General features: G+C 39.6%; 1 protein-coding gene across 1 annotated transcript in view; it reads left to right on the forward strand.

The window, feature by feature from the left end:
• Positions 1–2,465: 2,465 nt before the first annotated feature.
• LOC148479281 (vomeronasal type-2 receptor 26-like) overlaps positions 2,466–22,673 on the forward strand; it is an 86,076-nt gene continuing 65,868 nt past the window's right edge. Inside the window, exons 1-4 of the mRNA XM_088454697.1 lie at positions 2,466–2,627; positions 8,850–9,003; positions 9,919–10,096; positions 20,068–20,359. Coding sequence (XP_088310823.1) covers positions 2,466–2,627; positions 8,850–9,003; positions 9,919–10,096; positions 20,068–20,359 — 786 coding nt within the window. The remainder of the gene's footprint in view (positions 2,628–8,849; positions 9,004–9,918; positions 10,097–20,067; positions 20,360–22,673) is intronic.

The raw sequence follows: 22,673 nt of genomic DNA on the forward strand, positions 1-22,673 counted from the left end.
GATTGCGGTAGGAAAATGCAACCACAAGAATAGCGAGCAGTTCATTCGCCTTTTGATGTACTCGATTAATCTAATAAATAGCGGAGATGCTGTATTATGCGAGCGGCCAGGGGGCGTTTTTTACAAAATAACGTCCGCATGTTTTGTTTGCTCGTTCAGACATAGAGGCGTCAACAGATCGCAAAGAGCGAATGGTCAATTTAAATAGCCAGCCCCTTTTTCTGGACGAGCGAGCGAAAATAGCGTCTGGCTCTGAATGAGGTCCTCTGCTCCTGGACTTCCCACCTAATGTATGATTGCAGTCACCTGTGTTGAACTAGGTAATTGATGAGACAGGTGTTTCAGCACAGGTGTCTGCAATCATAAATTAAGAGGGAAGTTCATTAGCAGAGCAATTTGTACCTAATGGAACATGTCATGTTGAAGGGTCTGATAATAAGTACAATAAAATATATATAGCAGTAAAATACAGCATGGTGGCATAACATAGAAATGAGAGGTGGTGGCAAATATGGATCAATGTTTAAGTGATATAATTATGGAGATCAGCGCTATGCCTAAATGATTTGCAGAGTCTTTATATCTATAGATATGTATTTTCATTGTTTACGGTGTAGGCACAAGGCCTATAGAATTAGTTAAAAGTCTGGTGCACAAGGGTACCAGGCGTGGTATGGTAGGTGGTATGCAGATGTTTGCTGTGATATCACCAAGGTGGTTATTATAGTAGATGCAGAGATGGTATTGTTCAGATAATCAGTGTGGCAAACAGGGGGGTGTGTATATACTGACCTGGTACCAGGGATATGTTCAGCCAAAAATGAGATAAATAAAAATCCAAAGTCTTGCACACAGATAAGTAAGTCTAGTGTACAGCATCAGTGAACAAGTCCAGCTGGTCGGTGCTTGTGTCCTTGTACGTGGGGTTTATCAGTATGTGACTGGTTGGGCAGCGTCCCATATCCCCCAGGTGCACATACAGTCCTTACCCTCAGCATCCTTTTGTTGCTCACCTCCAGTGGGGTTCTCTTCTCCATCCTCGTCATGATATCCGGTCTTCTGCTCCACTATGGTTGTCAGTGCATGTGTAGGCTTTCTTTATAACTAATGTATTAAGTTTGACAGAGTACCTTAATTATATTGAACTTGTATTCCTCTGTCTTTATGAAATGCTGTGCATGCATCTACACACCAATGCATGTATGTATTCTTATAAAACTTAGGACTCACGCACCAACACATATATGTATTCTTATACAACAGAGGACTCACACACCAATGCAGATATGTATTTTTATACAACACAGGACACACACACCAATGCAGATATGTATTCTTATACAACACAGGAATCACACACCAATGCAGATATGTATTGTTATAAAATACAGGACTTACACACCAACGCAGATATGTATTCTTATAAAACACAGGACACACACACCAACGCAGATATGTATTCTTATACAACACAGGACTCACACACCAACACAGATATGTATTCTTATAAAACATAGGACACACACCAATGCAGATGTGTATTTTTATAAAGCACATGACTCACACACCAATGCTGATATGTATTCTTAGAAAACACAAGACTCACACACCAACACAGATATGTATTCTTATAAAACACAGGACTCACACACCAACACAAATTTGTATTCTTATACAACACAGTACTCACACACCAAATGATTTCATCATTTATTTAATCCTGTAATGTAGAGGAAAAAAATAAAAAAATACTGGTTTACATAATGATATCATCACTTTCTGGGAATGAAACCAGAGGGGCCGGCTGTGGAGAGCACTCACCTTACACACTCACCCACACAAGCCAGCCATAGCGGCTGTTACACCTATTCTGTGCTGTGTGTAATGCTCAGCATGCGTCTCCACACTAAGGAGCTCATTCAGAGTCAGTCATGAGTGCTGAGCACTCACGACCGACTCGATGTTGCCCCTCAGTGCATGCGCACGACGGAGCCGGCTCCATCGTGCACATGCATGAGACCTGGCTAGCGACGGGTGATCCGTCGTTAGGGGTCTCGTCGTAGAAAGGGCGAGCTGTCGATGTTGAGTGACAGCTCCCCCATTTTCTGGGTGGGTTGGGGGCATGCCTGGCCAAACGGAGGCATTCCAGTAGGAACTCTTGCCATTTGTGGGTGGCCCCACTGACATCATCAGTGATGTCAGTGGGGAGCTTCCTGCTCGATTGAGACCCTACCTTAGGGTCTCATTGTAAGCCCCGATGGTCACGATGGTCTTGACCATCGCGACCATCACCCTTGTCGGTCATTAGAGCTGTGAGTGTTAACCCACAGCCTAATGACCATCATGGATTCGGCCGTTCAGGATGCAAGCGGCCACCCTGTTTCAGAACGACCGCTTGTATCCTACAACCACCTCTGAATGAGGCCCTAAGTAACATGCACAATACCAGGGCCATAGGGAGGGGTATGTGGCCGGTGCCTCCGCACAGCGCGGATGCTTGGAAGGTCACCGGCCACTACCTGCTGGGCTCCAGAAGTCTGCATGAAGAGAACTCCTGGAGTGCTACACAGCAGAGGAGAGCAACGCTAAAGAAGTCCCCACCCTCAACCCAACGGCTGCATGAAGAGGTATGTGCTAATGGGTCAGGAGGGGGCGGAGGGGAGCAAGAGGGGCAGCAGTGCAGCAAAGAGTGCACTGCCATCCTGCTATGGTGCTGCATAATACCATGGGACTGATTCATTATGGATCTGCAATCTCAGCTGCAATTACACATGCAGTCTCACTGCGATGCTATTCTAATGACTGTGATTGCAATGCAATCTTAGCAGTACATAAGGACACCCACTTCCCTTACTCACATCCATTAAAAGCATCGGTAACATCGAGTAACATTGGCTCCCCATGCACAATTGCAGTAGGTCTGACCTTTCTCAGAAATTGGTAAGCTCATTGCACTGTATATCATTTTAATCAACCAAAGCCGCTTGTGCTTTCTGTTTCATCACTTTGCAAATAAGATGTATTTGAAGGTAAAAATTTGCATGAAAAGAAGCTCGGTGCTACCTAGTCTCACCAAGGAATGGCGCGACTAGAAGGGCTGATTGACACCGCAAGGAGGCCAGGAAGTAAATTTACTAAAGTGAGAGTTTTTAGAAGTGAGTTTTAGTAGAGATGTTGCCCATAACAACCAATCAGATTTTACTTAACATTTAACTAGCACCTTTTAGACGATAATAGCTAGAATCTGAATCTTCTAAAACACACTTCTAAAAATTCTCACTTTCATAAATTTACTCCTAAATATATAAGGACCCATCTGTATATACTTTGATATTTAGTATTCTTAGTGCTTAGAGTGTGCATCTGCACCCCCCATTTTTCTGTATAATTCCCATGTGGGCCCTGCTTATTTCAATACATGCCACTTTCTAAGAGGGAGTATGGCTTTGCAGGATATGAATGAGGGGGCAGTGCTCTACTGTCCGCGATCAGGTTTGGGGTTTCGCGGACCACAATTGGTGGAGGGGGAGCCAGTGTATTGGGGCAGTATGATCTCTAAGGGGGGCCTGTGTGTGTGGGTAGTGTGAAATTGGAGGAGAGTTGTGTATAGGGGCAGGGTTATCTGTTATGGAGAGGCAGGGTGATCTATGAAAGAGGGCTGTGTGTGGGGGTGGTGTGAATTGTGAGGGGGGCCTGTATGTGGGTGAAGTGTGAATTGTGAGGTAGGCCTGTGTTTAAGGGCATTGGGAATTGTGAGTCTGTGTTTTTGAGCAGTGTGATCTGTGAGGGTGGCCTGTGTGTGGGGGCAATGTGATCTCTGAGGGGGGCCTGTATGTGGGGGAAGTAAGGTCTTTAAGTGGGGGCTGTGTGTGGGTACATTGTAAACTCTGAGGGAGTCTATGTGTGTATTTGGGGGCAGTGCAAATTGTGAGGGGGCTTGTGTTTTTGGGCAGTGTGATCTTTGAAGGGAAGACCAGTGTATGGGGGCAGTATGATCTATAAGGGGGTAGCCTGTATATAAGGGTAGTGTGATCTGTGAGAAGGGGGCTCTGAGTTGGGGGGTCCTGAGTTTGGGGGCAGTGTGATTTGTGAGGGTGGTCCAGTGTGATCTCTGTGGGGCTCCTGTTTGTGGGGGCAGTGTCAATTGTGAGGTTGGCCTGCATGTGGGGTCAGTGTGATCTCTGATGGGGGCTGTATTTGGGGACATTGAGATCTCTGGGGGGGCAGTATGTGCTGACAGTGTGATCTCTGAGGGGAGACTGTGTGCAAGAGCATTGTAAATGCTGAGGGGGCCTGTGTGTGGGTGCAGTGTTATCTCTGAGGTGGGGCTTTGTGCATGAGCATTGTAAACACTGAGGAGTTGCCTGTAGTGGGGCAGTGTGATCAATAAGGGGGGTCTATGTGATCTCTGAGGTGAGGGCAGCATGATCTGTGAAGGGATTCCTAGGTGTGTGGGCAGTGTGACCTGTGAGGTGGTGGCAGCATGATCTGTTAGGGGGCAGTGTATGTGTGAGGCTATGGGTGCAGTGTGTGTGAGGCCATGGGGGCCGCATGTATGATGCAATGGGGTTCATGAGTGTGAATCTATGTTAGCAATAAGTGTGAGGCTATAGGGGCAGCCTGTGTCTATGAGGCTAGGGGGCAATTAATGTGTGTGAGACTTAGGGGCAGTGAGTTTGGGCAGGCAGCAGGCCACCAAAGGAAATTCATGGTTGCCAACTTTATGTCTGCCCCTTCTGGGAGGGATCAGCCAGATCAGCAGGGCAGGGGGGCATGGCTGGCACAAGGCAGTGTTACCTAACATAAAATGGACATTTGTGGGTGGGGCTGGGGGCAGGGCCACACAAAGATATTACAGGCTTTGTGAAGCAGCGGGCAGGGCCAAAATTATGCAGTTTAGTGTTAACCACATCAACTCCCACTGTTGGGGTTTTACAGGTAATTGAGGGGGGGTCGGGGGGAGCAGCAGCCACCGGGAGGCTTGCCTGCCTTTCTGGGGAGCCAGGAACGGCATCCGATTTTCAGGAGGTTCCCGGCTGAATCAGGAGGGTAGGCAAATATAAGGACATTCTCTCCCTGGACTCCACTTGTTCTAGAACCAGCCCTGGCATTCAATAACTTGTGTGTAAGAATTTCAAACTATATAAATGAATATAGTTGAATACATAACTGTATTCAAAGCTGTGGATTCAGGACCCATTGCTGACATGTGGGAATAAACAACTGGATGATTTACCCTCTGGTCCCACAGGCAGCAGGAATCCAGAATATAGGGCAGGAGCCAAACAGCAGCACTGTGGCTGTACTTCAGGGCTTCAACATAGATGGAATAGGAGGAAGCGTCCAGAGTGTGCTCTGCTCTTTCACCTACAGCCCCCCCCCCTCTGCTACACTGGGATCCATACAGCTGCCAGCTCTATAGTGACCATTTTAGCAGCCCTGCAAATGTAAGTGCTATGTGGTCAGATGTTGATGCCTGTCCTGTATATGATCCATACCCAGTGTTTTTTAGTCCTGCCTGTGTTCTGTATCCTATATCTGCCTGTTCTCTCTGTTTTCCTTCTATTGTGTCTGCCTGTCCTGCCTGTGCTCTTCATCCTATGTTTGCTTGTTCTGTATGTGTTCCTAATATTTTGTCTGCCTGTCCTGTCTGTGTTCAATACCTTGTCTATACTAACTACAGTACATTCCCCTAGTCCCTGGTTCACGCAGTTGGCACTTAAAGGTCCTTTTGAGGGGTTAATGAAAAATTTCTATGGTGGTTTTGCAGCTTTGCAACAGGTCCATAATATTGCATTCCCCTGGAGGGCCCTTCATGTGCCAGTCTGACACTGCTTATCTCCTACACAGACAGTTATGTGACACTGCTTATATCTTACACAGACAGTTATGTGACACTGCTTATCTCCTACATAGACAGTTATGTGACACTGCTTATCTCCTACACAGACAGTTATGTGACACTGCTTATCTCCCACACAGACAGTTATGTGACACTGCTTATCTCCTACACAGACAGTTATGTGACACTGCTTATCTCCTACACAGACAGTTATGTGACACTGCTTATCTCCTACACAGACAGTTATGTGACACTGCTTATCTCTTACACAGACATTTATGTGACACTGCTTATCTCCCACACAGACAGTTATGTGACACTGCTTATCTCCTACACAGACAGTTATGTGACACTGCTTATCTCCTACACAGACAGTTATGTGACAATGCTTATCTCCCACACAGACAGTTATGTGACACTGCTTATCTCCTACACAGACAGTTATGTGACACTGCTTATCTCCTACACAGACAGTTATGTGACACTGCTTATCTCCCACACAGACAGTTATGTGACACTGCTTATCTCCTACACAGACAGTTATGTGACACTGCTTATCTCCTACACAGACAGTTATGTGACACTGCTTATCTCCTACACAGACAGTTATGTGACACTGATTATCTCCTACACAGACAGTTATGTGATACTGCTTATCTCCTACACTGACAGTTATGTGACACTGCTTATCTCCTACACAGACAGTTATGTGACACTGCTTATCTCCTACACAGACAGTTATGTGACACTGCTTATCTCCTACATAGACAGTTATGTGACACTGCTTATCTCCTACACAGACAGTTTTGTGACACTGGTTTTCTCCTACACAGGCAGTTATGGGACACATTGAACTTCTTAGCAGAATATGAAAATACACACTGTCCTGTGTCCTTCTACCAGAAGAATGTGTGTAATGCTGGGCACACACTGCAGCAATATATCTGCAGATGATGGTCAGTCATACACACTAATTGGTCATCATCTGCTTTTGCCCATAGGTCCCGGTGACCGGTAGGTGGGTCGGGGTTGGGGTACCATCCCCCTTCCCGCAGCTGCCGCTGTATGGGTATGTGTGGTCTGCAGACCACCCATACACACTTGCCAATGGATAAATATGTATGCAGACATATTTGTCCATCAGCCATTTAGTCATATCGTGGGTACACACTGGACAGGCAGCATATATATTGGCTGATCAATTGATCGGCCAATATACTCTATCTGTCAGTGTGTACCAGCTTAATTCACAGAATTAATTAACAGCTGACACTGGGAGAGTTAACCAGAAAGGGGGGTGGTGGCTGGGAGGCCCCTGCCCTGAATATGAGTGCATCTCCCTCTACCCAGCTGATCCGTTTCCAGGGAGAAGTCTTTAGACTGAGATTTACCAATAACTTTATGTGATCTCCTGTAAGATTTATATCTTACTTGTAAGTTCATATTCTTTGATTCTTCCCTTTTATTTGATTTCTAAAATTAATTGTATATATAATATGTGTGTCACTGTTAACAATTTTTGTAACTTTGTAAGGCTTGAAAATAATTTTTTGGATTAAACATATTTAATCTAGCATATTCTCTGTGATTCTTATTGAACTTGTAATCCTGTGAGGCACATGATGCTGTACATACCTGTGTGTAAGTTAAGGTGATTTATTAATAATTGTTAGGAGATTGGAAAGGCTCCATAAAAAGCTCTCATGGTGGCAGTAAAAATCATGCATTTTGGTAAGTAGCCGCGGTGCGCCGGTGTCACGAAAAGATGATCCAGATTGCAGTATCTAAGATTCAGCCTGGGATTATGACAAATTGTAAAAACAGGGACAACTGAAATTTAGCATCAGTAAACTGGACTTCTGGAGAAACCACACAATATATTTATAAATCTCTCCATTGTATATAGCAAAATCCATAGTTGTGATATATTTTTAATGGATTAGGCAGCATAAATGCGTCCTTTTTTTAATGACTTGCTTAGTGAAATTGTCACTACTCATCTCTCTTTTGTCATACATCAATGCTTCTTACACCTAAACCTTCCTCGACAAATGGGCTATAGAATAGTAAAAACTGCATCAAAATCCATCAAGTGGTTCTAAACATTCGCCCAAACAAACAGACAGATGCTTACCAGGGACTCAATTTTATACTATGTACAGAAGATAGATTACCAGTTTATTTATATAACTTGCACATATTGGGCCTGATTCAGAGGTGGATGAATGTGAACTAATGCAATGCATGAGCAAATGCATTAGAAAAAGGTGTGCGTAAATAAGAACATCCCTAACTATGCACCAATGTCCAATTATCAAAAACCACTACCAAACACACACTCACTGTCAGCATCTGCATATGTAAACCAATGCACACTGATACTCATTAAAATTTTAAGAACAACAAAAAACGCACATTACACAGAATGACAACACAAAATGAGAAAACAAAGTTTTTTGAAACATAGTTCATTCACTGCAAATACACTTACGCCTATTGCTAATGAAAGCAACTAACAATTATATTAACTACTTCATTATGGTTTTTAAACCCAATTTATGTTTGTGACAATTATCCAATTTGGTGAAAGCAAGCATTGTACATACCCTCAGTATAAATCGCTAACTGTTTTTTTTTAATTACAAATATTGTTTGAGTTTAAATTTGTGTTTTTTGCATTTTATTAATGTGCGGTATTACTGTTTTTCCTTTTTTTTTCTCTGAGTTTAATAATGTTTATCAATTTTTATATTTGTTAACTCAAAAACATATTTGTAAATTATTGTTACTGAATGAAACTTATAGTTGCTATTTTTTTATTTTAAAACCACTCAAACACTGTATTTTTCATTGTGTCACAACAATTATACCAAACATTTTGCATTGAATCTGCTAAGTGAAACTTGCTTGGATTTTAATAACCTACATAAAGATTGCAGATTGGTGTAATTATTATGCACATACTATATATTGTTGACCCTTTATCAGTGTGATATTTCAATGCAAGATAGCTAATCATAAAAAAGTGTGTGCAAGGAGATGTATTTTGCTTCTTGTTGGCTCACGCAGGAGTGTGGTCCAGCTTGAACGGCGTTGGAGTGATCTTCGCAGGAGGCAGCTGGATCTGTTGCGGAACTTGCGCTCTACTATCTGCAAACGCAGTACGTATACATTAAATATCTGCATGTAAACAACATTTTAGGTGTGCATTTCCTGTAAAGTATGCATTTTAATTTTCAAAACGCTTCCTTTTTTAATTTCTTTTTTATTTTGAAGTATAGATGTTGTCCATACCACTAACATTAAATTTTTTACGGAAACAACATCTTATAAAAGTTAATAGGTACTTTTATTTTATATTATATGAGCAACATCTACACTTTTAAAAGCTGCAATTTGTTAAGATCTAACCCACATTATTCTTGAATGCACCAATTGTCTGCTTCTTATGAAAGATGTACAAGTGTTGTAAAAACAAGACATTCAGGGGCTTGTGTGTTGAAACACTATCAAAGTAGAACCCTACTGGATCATTATGGCCATCAGTAGGACAGGACCTATTTGTATTGTCAGTAGTAGAATCTGCCACATGGGGTGTGTAATTTATACTAAATATTTTTTGCCACATCAAACATGTAACTAGACTTTTTGGTGCCTTGTGCCAGAGAAACCATTGGCGGCATCCTACTCCCCATTCTATAATAGGGACATGACATAAAACACCCAAAAAAGGGCCATGTTCTCGTGGGGAAGGGCCTGGGAAGATATAGGGTAGGGCAGGAGATGCTGCCTGGGGGATAAAATAAAAGGAAACTACAGGTAAGAATGCTAATAAACTGCAAAAATGAATGGGCCAAAAAGTGCCTCCTGCCCTTTGGTGACATGTGCCATGGTACAGGTCAATCTACCCTAGTTATGGGCCAGAGGCATATGCTGACTCACTTACCACAGGCTTAGCATTATTGTAACTCTCCTGCAGCTGTTACCCTGCAACATATTTATTGTTTTTCATGCCATATTTGTCTTGTTAGGTTAGCACACAGATGTTTTGTAAATTATTTAAATTTGTTTTGTAGGGTTGGGATTTCGGAAACAAAGGCAACGTGACCCTCTTGGGCCACAGGAGGAGCAGCCTCACATGACTAAGAAGGAAGAAGAGCCAGATGCCCTACAAACACATGGGGTTCTGGATTTGGAGGTGGAGGAAGAGGGAGAATATGACCACCAACAAGATGTGGGCTTGGTGTCGGAAGAGTGGGAGGAGCACCACCAGGCACAGGAGGTGGATGTAGTATCCCATAACTATAGTCCCATAAAAACACTAGCAACAACACCTACCCCATCCTTATGTTCCCATGTTGCCTCAATTGATGAATACTTCCCACCTCTGCCTAGTCCTACATAAATCACAGCAATACTTCCTGAGACTTCTACGTCACTCAACTTGCATTCTACTGATGACATCGGCACATCATTTGGTATGTTATACTACAGTAGGTGTATGTTTGTGTAGGCTAGGTTAGAAACTTCTTTATTTTTATTTTTTTTTATCCCCAGCAACTTCTGAGTTTGAAAATTTGGAAGAAATGTCAAGGGAGCTCTAATAAGTGGCTGTAGGCCTAAGTACCGTCCACCAGGGCAAAGTAAAGCATTTAGATTTACAAAATAACTTTATTGTTCTAAAAAAAAAACAATATGTAGGTTGTAGTGGCATTTATTTAAGGAGTTTTGTTTGAAAATAAGATGTTTAAAAATTGAAAATACTTATTAAAGTGTTCAACTGTCAAAGTACACCAAGCTTCAGGTTTTTTTTTACGAATAAAAATAACACAATTCAATTTGTAAATTGTAAGTTCATTTTTAAAAACCAGAACATCTCCATCTCTCTCTCTCTCTCTCTCTCTCTCTCTCTCTCTCTCTCTCTCTCCCCCACAAAAAAACAAGATGGTAAACATTAATAATATTTTAATAAACACAATTTTTTATAAAATTAAAGTTTTACAATTCAACATAGCTTCAATTTTTTGGGAAACCAACGTCTTCACCTTAAAATTAAAAAAAAAGTTATCCTGCTTCGGGCACATTTTTCATTTTTCAAAATATGCAAATTGACTTATTTGAACAACACACAATCCTATTCTGGTCCAAAGAAAAAACAAAAATGCAACTAAAATTATTTTTTTATAAAAAAAAATAAGGTCTGGCACGTGAAAGGTAATATATAATTTAGGTCATACTTAATCTACTCATTGTGTCAGTGTGGAAGTTTATGCAACAACACACATGATACATAAATAAACACTAGTACTTTTAGAGGGATCGGTATGAAATACACAAATCCCGATGCCAGAAGACCAGAACCTGTGAAGTTAAGGTAAGTACTAACTAACCTATTCCCCGCCTAACTCTAACCCTTCCTTAGGGGTACTTAACCCTAATCCCCTTCTAAGTGCCAAAACCTAACCCTCCTTCCCGGCAGCTTAAACCTAAGTCTCCCAAGGGGTGCCTAACCCTAACCTCCCACTGGGGGTGCCTAACCCTAACCTGCCCTTCCTCTATCTTAACCCTAACCCTCCCATGGGGGTTGCCTAACCCAGAGTCCCCCCCAGAAGCCCCTAACCTAACCCACCCCTCTCTGCAGCTGTCTGCACCTGCCTTGCCTTCAATCAGGATGCTGGGCGTAGGGCTCCCGGGGTTGGTAAAGTGACAGGCATCAGGATTTTGACACCTGTCTTTAGGCCCTTGCCGGGAATAGACAGTCGGAATGCCAATGGTCAGCATTTAGACCTATTGCATCTCAACTGCATACCCTTTTAGACACATTTGTAAAGGCATAAACTAACAAAAAAAGGATGTATGTGTCCACATATCAACTAGTTCAACAAATATAACATACATTATGTTTTTAAGGTAAATGGTTTTTGGAAACATATCCATTTATCTTTGAATTAATTACAAGTTTGAGAAATATGTCACCACAAAATGTATACATTTTGAACAAGCTATATGGTTAATAACATACATTACAAAATAATGCTGACCCATAACAAAGTGTATCATAGTTTGTTTTGCATATTTTTTGTCATATACATTCCAAAACTGTGATTGGTCACTCCGTGTTTTCAACTTATGTTGTCACTTTGAATAAACAACATTTATCATAATTTCTATAAGTTTGACTTAACAATATATATCACAAGCAAAATTAACATTTCACTAGTTTTGGGTGTATTGTTACTTCTGTGTGTGACTGTGAACTCCCAATCTTATATTGAAGCAGGTTTGTACTCAAACATAATTGGTTGAATTTATTATATTTCAGTTACATTTTTAAAACTAATGCCTGTATATATCAGAGGTAATGGAAGATTTTTCATATTGCTGGACACTATTGTTTATGATGCACACAATTACAATTTTTAAATGGTCACAAAAGCAGGATGGCACTAAACTCCTAGTTTGGCCAGAAACAGGGATGAGTATTTTAGTTTCTGTAAAGTTTTACAACACACCTCAGGAGACTGGAGTAATGAATGGATTTGGTGTAGCTAATGTGCATCTATCCAACCAAGTTTTCATTCATTCACATACAGTACATGTGTGTTTAAGATTATTTCTACATTTTCTTATAAGTGCCTAATTTTTACCAAGGTGGTGGAATCGCCACCAGACAAATGTGCCTTTGCTGGATGTTTGAAGTTTCTAATAAATGTATTGCACACATCCTGAAAACTACCAAAATATCACAGTTTATGTCCCAAAATCTAATTGTGAGTAGGCTGCATGTTTTACATTATGGTGCCTACATAAAAAAGCTGAAATAGTGATCAAAATGAGATCTATACAGTTATAACTAATATACAGGTCTTTTTTGTTGGTTATGTTTTCACAATGATACTTAGGAGCAGATTTTTTTTTTAATTTAAAAAAATAAACACACTATCACAGCTTGGATACATATGTTCCTGGTTTTGGCAAAAAAATGTGCCTGCTTCTAAAAACACAAAGCCCTTGTTGGATTGGTATTTCTGATCACTGGTGTAATGGCATCTTACATTTTTACCTAGCAAGTCAAGATTTGACATTTTTGTAAACCTTATACAAACCACTTGTTAAAAATTGTTATAAAAATTAAATGGCAAACAATTACCTAAAATATTGCTCACACACTTGTTGGCGTATATTCACATTGGTCACAAATATTGCTGGGCCTTTTGCTTCCTCCTCAGCCTCATCTGGCAGGATTTCGGAGTCTATGGCCACATGGCTCTGTATGGCTATGTTGTGAAAAATACAACATAGCACTATAATTTTGCCTACCATTTCGGGATCACACATTAATGTACCACCAGTTCTGTCTAAACACCGAAAATGTGCTTTCAATAAGCCAAAGCAATGCTCCACAATCTGTCTGGTGGCAGTATGTGCCGTATTATATGTGATTTGGGCTCCAGGATTAGGGAATGGGAATGGTGTGAGTAGCCATGGACCTCAAGGGTATGCACTATCTGCTTTGAATAAAAAAAAAAACTCAGTATATAAAAAACACACTATTAACATACAAACTTGAAAAATCAAAATATAACTAGCTGATGGAACAAGATGTGTATGGGTGTCATCCACAACCCTTATAATGTGTGGAAAGACTGCAATTTGCAAAAACTGCTGCTTTGCCACAGCTAAGGACTCCTCATCTAAAGGCATTGTTATAAATTGGTTGAGGAGCACCCTGAAGGCTGATGTAATGCACTTCAGGATCGGACTAAATGATGGCTGAGAAATCTCAGCCACCACATCTAGTGTTGCTTGGAAGTACCCTGAGGCACGAGAGTGTAACACTGAAAGTAATTGAGTCAGTGTTGGAATTGCTGTAGGATTGTGTATTTGTGACTCTAGATCACAATTTTAAGAGTGTCTAGGATGACATGAGGTGGCAAACTAAAATGATGCAATACCTCATCATCAGGCATTCCAAATAATGACACACGTGTGTGGAAGATAGGCTCCCTTCACCTGGGTTGTAAAGGTAAGTTACATGATGGATTTGGAGATTGAGATGTTTCATCTAATTCATCCATAATAAAAATGGCCCAGGAAAACTGGTGAAAAATTTAAAAAAAAAAAAAACATAAGTAAATATAGACATTAATGTTCACAAGTACATTTTTCAATGTGTATCAATTGTTATACAATTACCGGACAACTTTCAGCCATATTTTGAAAAGTGCTTGTAGTTTGTAGATTTGAATGCAATTGTGGTTTGAAAAACAAACAAAAAATATTACACACACATATATGTTTACAGTTTATAATGTTTTAAAACAAAAAAAAACTTTGCCATCATATATGTATTCATTTTAAACAAAGCAAAATATTACTTAATTCCTACTTGCAGAAACAAAGCCAAGTCCAACAAAATAAAAACTCCAGGATGAGCGAAAATATCTAGCAAATCACTGTATGAGGGAAAAAACAAAGAAAGGGTATAAACATGGCATGCAATACTACAGCTAAAAGGAAACAATGAGGCACACACTTACCTTATTCCTACTTGCAGAAAGAAAGCCAAATCCACCAAAATAAACACTCCTGGATGAACAAAAATATCTAGCAAATCACTGCATGAGGGAAAAAAACAAAGAAAGTGTATAAAAATGGCATGCAATACTACAACTATAAGGAAACTATGATACACACACTTACCTTAAACATAATTGAAAAATATAAACACAAAAAAAGAAAAACTACAAAAAATTATTAATACATATGTGCCAAAAAAACAATACCCCAAATTGCTAAAAATCAAACATGTGTGACCGCACGGACATACAAACGGGGATGTAGATTCCTGTGGACCTTCCTTTTCTAGGATGTATGCACATACGCATGCAAAGAGCGTATGCACGTGAGCTGCTATAAATATAATTTAATTCAGGTGCACAAAAAAGAGATACCATGGATCCTAGTGCAGAACCTACTGGACCACAGGAGCCACAACAAGGTACAAGCACTCTGCAGGGCAGCACTGAAATAGCTGTAGGAGCAGCAAGCAGCCAAGATAGTCAATGCTGGAGAAAAAAAAGACAGCCCAGTTTTTCAATGAAATAACTAGATACTGTATACTGGTTTTAGGCTCCATGGAAAAAATACAACACGGACTGAGAAATATGAGTGATAAAGCTAAAGAGAAAATATGGTCAGAAATAACAGTTTAAGTCAACATTCACACTCCAATAGTCCGTACCGTTAGTGAAGTGCACAGACAGTAATTATTTAACCAAAAATGGCCAATGAAAAAAATATATGTTGATTTTTAATACAGTAAAAATATGAGACTAATAATTAATAATGTGTAATGAGCATTTGTATCCTTTAAGTAATCAATTTGTATTATCGTTTTGGTTAGATATTTAATCAGTGCCAAAACATATAATCATATATATATATATATATATATATATATATATATATCTTTACAATATGATGCTTATTTGGGGTGACTTCTGGTACCATCTGAAACAGAAAATGTTATCTAGGGCACAGTACAGCACAGGTACAGGTGGTAGAGAATTCCCAACAGGTTTTGAGTAAACCCCCCTGGAGGAGCTGGCATTAGGATCCATTTAGGATTTGGAGGTGATTGGTTTGGCAAATTTTGATTCAGATAGACCGGTATCAGGTATGTAGACTCTCATGTCATATATTGTGTGTTAATATGTAGTGTGATAGAAGCACTGGAGAAGTGTGGAATGGCTCCCTTCACCTGGGTTGTAAAGGTAGGTTACATGATGGATTTGGAGATTGAGATGTTTCATCTAATTCATCCATAATAAAAATGGCCCAGGAAAACTGGTGAAAAATGAAAAAAAAAAAAACATAAGTAAATATAGACATAAATGTTCACACGTACATTTTTCAATGTGTATCAGTTGTTATACAATTACCGGACAACTTTCAGCCATATTTTGAAAAGTGCTTGAAGTTTGTAGATTTGAATGCAATTGTGGTTTGAAAAACCAACAACAAATATTACACACACAAATATGTTTACAGTTTATAATGTTTTAAAACAAAAAAAAACTTTGCCATCATATATGTATTAATTTCAAACAAAGCAAAATATTACCTTATTCCTACTTGCAGAAAGAAAGCCAAGTCCACCAAAATAAACACTCCTGGATGAACAAAAATATCTAGCAAATCACTGCATGAGGGAAAAAAACAAAGAAAGGGTATAAACATGGCATCCAATACTACAGCTAAAATTAAACAATGACGCACACACTTACCTTATTCCTAATTGAAAAAATAGGAAATACAATTCTAACAAAATAAACACTCTGGATGAAAGAAAATATCTAGCAAATCGCTACATGAGGGAAAAAAAACAAAGAAAGGGTATAAAAATGGCATGCAATACTACAACTATAAGGAAACTATGATACACACACTTACCTTAAACATAATTGAAAAATATAAACACAAAAAAGAAAAACTACAAAAAATTATTAATACATATGTGCCAAAAAAACAATACCCCAAATTGCTAAAAATCAAACATGTGTGACCGCACGGACATACAAACGGGGATGTAGATTCCTGTGGACCTTCCTTTTCTAGGATGTATGCACATACGCATGCAAAGAGCGTATGCACGTGAGCTGCTATAAATATAATTTAATTCAGGTGCACAAAAAAGAGAAACCATGGATCCTAGTGCAGAACCTATTGGACCACAAGAGCCACAACAAGGTACAAGCACTCTGCAGGGCAGCACTGAAATAGCTGTAGGAGCAGCAAGCAGCCAAGATAGTCAATGCTGGAGAAAAAAAAGACAGCCCAGTTTTTCAATGAAATAACTAGATACTGTATACTGGTTTTAGGCTCCATGGAAAAAATACAACGGACTGAGAAATATGAGTGATACAGCTAAAGAGAAAATATGGTCAAAAATAACAGATTAAGTCAACATTCACACTCCAATAATCCGTACCATGAGTGAAGTGCACAGACAGTAATTATTTAATCAAAAATGGTCAATGAAAAAAATTATATGTTGATTTTTAATACATTAAAAATATTGGATTAATAAATAATAATGTGTAATGAGCATTTCTATCCATTAAGTAATCAATTTGTATTATCGTTTTGGTTAGATATTTAATCAGTGCCAAAACATATAATCACATATATATATATATATATATATATATAAATATATATAACTTTACAATACGATGCTTAACAAACATTTGGGGTGACTTCTGGTGCCGTCTGAAACAGAAAATGTTATCAAGGGCACAGTACAGCAAAGGTACAGGTGGTAGAGAATTCCCAACAGATTTAGAGTAAACCCCCCCGGAGGAGCTGGCATTAGGATCCATTTAGTATTTGGAGGTGATTGGTTTGGCAAATGTTGATTCAGATAGACTGGTATCAGGTATGTAGACTATCATGTCATATATTGTGTGTTAATATGTAATGTGATAGAAGCACTGGAGAAGTGTGGAATGGCTTCTATATTTGTCCCAGATTCCTGTCTTATGTCTTTTAAAACCCCCAGGAGAAGTCTCTTAGGAAAGCAGTTTAGTAATGTCGGCTTCTGTGAAAAGCTGAAATGGGTCCTGGGGTTGTGGATGTGAGGAGAGGGAGGGCTCCATCCACAGGCCACTCCAGGTCTTGGGCCTCTCAGCTTGGTAGCAGCCTTATTAGGGCTTCCACCTGGAACTGGCTGATGTAAGCTAGGTTTGTTTGTGGCTGAGTGTCTCATACATGGGGGAGCTGGCAGTCTAGCCTGTTCAGATACACTTGGATAAAACCCTGTAAGTACTGTGCACGTGTTTTGTTGATGGTGAGGGCAATAGGCTCTACCATTGTTATAGCAAGGGAATCTGTTGTGTATTTAGTGCCCAGCCGGGCTAGGATTTATTTTTATGCTTTTGTTTATACTTTTGTGTGTTGCACAATAAAGACTGGTGCTGACCAGTTTGTACAAGATTCCCAGACTTGTCTCCTGTTTTTACGGCTGCTGTGTGTAAAGAGGGAGTCCATCTACCCCTGGAGAGGGACCCCTTTCCCAACTGTGTCACAGTAGACAATAATATAATTTAACCACAATTAACCAAATTTTTGAAATTTACAGATGCAGACCAACAGAATCTAGAACCACATTTTGGGGATGCTCCAAATACCAATGAAGAAAGAGAACACCCATATACAGTGAAATACCCATTCCAAACAAGCATGCTATACTACAGAAGATACATACTGAGACAACGCAAAATGTGCAAACATTTCAGGAAATATGTGCATGTCTGACAGAAATCAAAAACATCCTTAGCAATATACATGAAAAAATGGAGGACATCAAGATGACACAACATGATTTTACAAAGTGGTATGAACAGCATTGTGCAGAATATTGGTGATGGCTTCAGGCCATACTTGCCTAATTTTTTTCTCTTACCAGGAGAAGCCCAGGTAAGAGAAGCAGGAGGGTGGCAATGGGGGGTGGGGTCTGATGATTCAAATCATTAAGCCCTGCCCCCTTGCTACAAATTGCCACGATTGGCTCAAATTTAAATGGAGGGGGGGGCAAATTATGCAATTCATGAAGCATCTTGTCATTAAGCCCTGCCCTCTACTTGGAGACCCGAAATCGCTGTGCAAATGCTCCCCAGTCTGCTAACTTCACTAGGAAGTAGACAGGAATGTGGGAGAAATGTCTTCCCTTCTGGGGGTGTGGGTGGTTACCCAAATAATTGGGAGCCTCCAGCAATTCCTGGAGGGTAGGCATGTATGCTTCAGGCCTAATGTGAGCCCACCTGAGTCTGGCATTATACAACCATCTATATCCACTGCAGAAGCCACTACTGCAGGAAATGTCCAATGTAGTACAACATCCAGTTGCAGAAGGTGTTATGCCAGGCATAAAGCATGTGAGGAGATTTAAAAAAATAAAATACATATAGTCATGCTCACATTTATTAAATGTGAAATCAGTACTTGTTTTTTTTTAAACCTTTGTTTAGAAATCAAAAATTTATGATTATATCAATGTTAAAAAAGGATGTTTGTTTCCCTGATGTGAATGTCAGAGACTGTTTTTTGGTCTAAAAAAATAAATAAAAATGTTCATGTGCATATGTTGCAATCTGCAAATATATTATTTCTCTGCACATGTATTCACATTTCACAAAAGTAATGGCTATATTTTGATTGTGCACATGCATTAAATTCAGTATACACTGTATGAGTCAAAACATTTTTTTTGCCTAAACAACTCCCCAGGATAATCCCCTTCACTCCCTTTTCTCACAAGCAGTGCATAGCCATGAACCTCCCCTTGTCTGCGTGTCTGTATGTGGTATCATGCCTACTGTTGTTGTGTGTTCACACACATTTCAGTGTTTAGGATTATGTTACATTTGGAGCATGTGAAGTGTGTATTTTGAAGGTTGTCCGCATGCGTACTTTAGCGATTATCGGCCACTACGTGCGCATTCGTTTTTGCGTCCACCTCTGAATGAGGCCCATTGTACAGTGCATTACAGAAAATATTTGGCCATTCACATCAGTCCCTTCCCCAGCAGAGCTTACAATCTATATTCCTTACCACATGTATACACACAGACACAAATGGGTAATTTTTTTACGATCAAATTAAAATAATAATATATTTTTAGAGTTCTGGAGGAAACTGGAGTACTCAGAAGAAGCCCATGCAAATGCAAGGAGAATATACAAACTGCACACAGTTGAGGTTGTGATGGGAATATCACATATAGCACATGGTATTGATACAGGTGCAACAGGAAGCACCATAAAGAAGTCATTGCCTAGAACAGACAAATGGTTACTAGACATAAGACAGGAGAAGAGACGTTTAAATACAGGAAAACATACTGGCTACTGATATGCTTGTGAGGTATATTTCTCCATTTGAATATGGAGACCTGGACAGAGGTCTTTCTCACCTCATGGACTGGAATGTGAGAGAGGAATGATATTGTCCAGATTTTAAGTCCCGATACTGATTATTTCTTTAAAGTTTGGATTTTATGTATAAAGATACATTTTTAAATAATATTGTAAGTGTATTCTGTACATTTGATTAGAGAAAAAACTTTGAGCATTTTGAAAAACAATTTTACATAATAATAATAATAATAATAAAAATAAATATAACAATAATAATTGCACTCAATGTACTATTTTGTTAACAGTGTAAACCGTAGAGAATACAGACATCTCAGAGCTTTTATCTTTGCAATTAATCAGATTAACAGAAACCCAGACATTCTGCCCAATATGACTGTGGGTTATCATCTGTATGATTCTTGTGGAACTGAGAGTAAAGCTGTGGAAGATGTATTACATATATTGTCTGGACACAAAAAGACAGTTCCTAATTACATGTGTATGGAACATGGCCGAGTAGCTGGTTTTATTGGCGATCTCAACTCTCACACCACCATCCCAATGGCAGACTTATTAAATGTATATAAATATACACAGGTAAGTGCCATCTAATCCTTTTTATAAATATTGATCCATTCAAGCTAATTATTTATATAAAAGTTGCTGGATCAAAGTACTCACCTTGATTTGGATCAGACAGAGAACTGCCAAGTCCACTTTGGTTACATGTATTCCAATATGAAATAAGGTAAATTATGTAAAAGCCTGCGAGATGCAGGAATCAGTATGATTCCAGTGAGTCTACCAAGGAAATACAACTAAAAATGAGAGTACTAATAACGAGTTCAAACTAGTTTTTATTGATGCATAAAGTATATTTCTTAAACAACTAGAATGTACTTAGTATTCCAAAGGTGTTTTTTTTAAAAGGCAGCAATTTAAAAAAAAATTCTAGGGTTGACATTGTCCATAATAATTTGATTGTCCTTCTCTTACTCATTTTAGTGTAAATGTCATTACGTGTTATGCCAACAATTAATATTAAGCAGTGAGTGCCCCATAAAAGGAACACTTTTTTCTTTTGTTTTTCTTGTATCTTATTTTATACCTGGGTGCACATCCCTTCAAATCAAGTATATATTTGACTCTGATTCATAAATTGGGAAGAATAATTTGGGAATACGGGTCAGTGCAGTTATTTTTCTTGTCCTATTAATCTGTATTTTATGTCAGCTATCAATAAATTGACACACTTGGCCCAATTCTGGTACAGGTTATAGGGCATATGTTCTTGGAAGATGGATTGTGCATATCTATGCATCTTCCCACTGGATGCATTTTCCAGAGAGTTGTCCACCTCAGTGTTGATACTTAAGTTTATATCAGTCACTGGTTTTCCAGATATGGCAAGTTGTGATGGAGTGTTAAAAATGGAATGTCTTCCAGTTAAAAATATACTTACATTGGTGTAGCATGTGTTTATAGCTTCAGCTGACAACTGGGATGATGCAACTGGTGTAGTGTACAAGTTGGGCAAATGGTGTGATACAACGGGTGTTGTGTCCAAGTAGGGCAAGTGGTATGATGAACTGGTGAATTGTCCAAGTTGTGATCCTCCTGGACTGCTTTTGTACTGCTTAGTCATGTGTTATTTTATCAGACTGGCCACCAGCATAATGACATTTTTCCTTAGTGTGACAGATGGTTCCATTCATGGCTCCTGCAAGCATGTCCCTCAAGACTACTTTTAAGCAATCCATTTGTACCTGCAGATAACTCACTTTTTCAGGAAGGTCTCGTTATGGAATCGGTATTCCCGGCAGCGGCAGGCCGACATCAGCAGAGTTTCCGGCAGCGGAAGCCCGACAGTGCTGGAAATCCCGTTCGTGGATAGGTAAGTATTGTCTTATCACTTTGATTGGGATGCCGGGCGCCAGTCTCCCAGCATCGGGGAAATGCTGGGCGTCTACATCTAGATGCCCGGCATTTCACCCTCGCTGGGATATGACAGTCGGGAAGCCGGCTGCCGGTATTAAGGCAGTCGGCTTCCCGATTGCATACCCTCTCTACAACCAATCACAGTTGCATGTACACTTATTCCACACTTCATATTCAAGTTTAATACGGGTCAGTGAAGGTGCTGTTTCATTCATGGGTGTAGTGTCCAGAAGCTCCAAGATGTAAAGTCCTCATTCCTGGTATTTGTCACATCCATGTTTCCTCATGGACAATTGGGTTCTCACCAAGGGAAAACATTTGCAGAGTTTCACTCCTTAAGGTGCTAATCAACTAAATCAAAGAGAGCTTCTAAGCCTTTGCATTTTTCTTGGCTTGATTACAAGTAAATGTTTCTTTACTGCTTCCATCTTAGAAGATGGTGTCTTAGAAATTTGTTTCACTAATGCAGCCATCCTATTGTCAAGTGGGAGTGGATGAAAATGGGCTTCAGTGTACAAATTTCTAGTCATTACCATCTTAACACTTTTCAGTGCACTCTAAAATACACAAGTGAAGGTATACTGTGAATATTAAGCACAATATGGGACAATAACATTTTTCAAACTACAGGAGTGTAAACAAGTACTCATACAGTATTCCACTGCACTTTGTTACTAATGTACTTGCAGGAATGTGTTGCTACTCTATGTGACAATACAGTAGATGGTCTTACTCTACGTGACTAATTATATGAGTGTGTGTCTAGGGATATGTCCATTGTAAAAAGATGTGGAAGCTAGTATTGGACACAGTACTCAAGGCTTGTATGTGAGCACATATAAAATGGGAAAAATGGCCACTGAGGGCTGAGATTAGCCACAATCCAACCAACCCTCATGGAGCTAGCAGTGACATGCATGTAAGACATGGGCAACTGCTCTATCTATGTGTCTAGGGACATGGCTATTGTAAA

Source organism: Taudactylus pleione, unplaced genomic scaffold (assembly GCF_031769625.1).
Source record: "Taudactylus pleione unplaced genomic scaffold, aTauple2 ptg000627l, whole genome shotgun sequence".
In the NCBI taxonomy this organism is placed as follows: domain Eukaryota; kingdom Metazoa; phylum Chordata; class Amphibia; order Anura; family Myobatrachidae; genus Taudactylus; species Taudactylus pleione.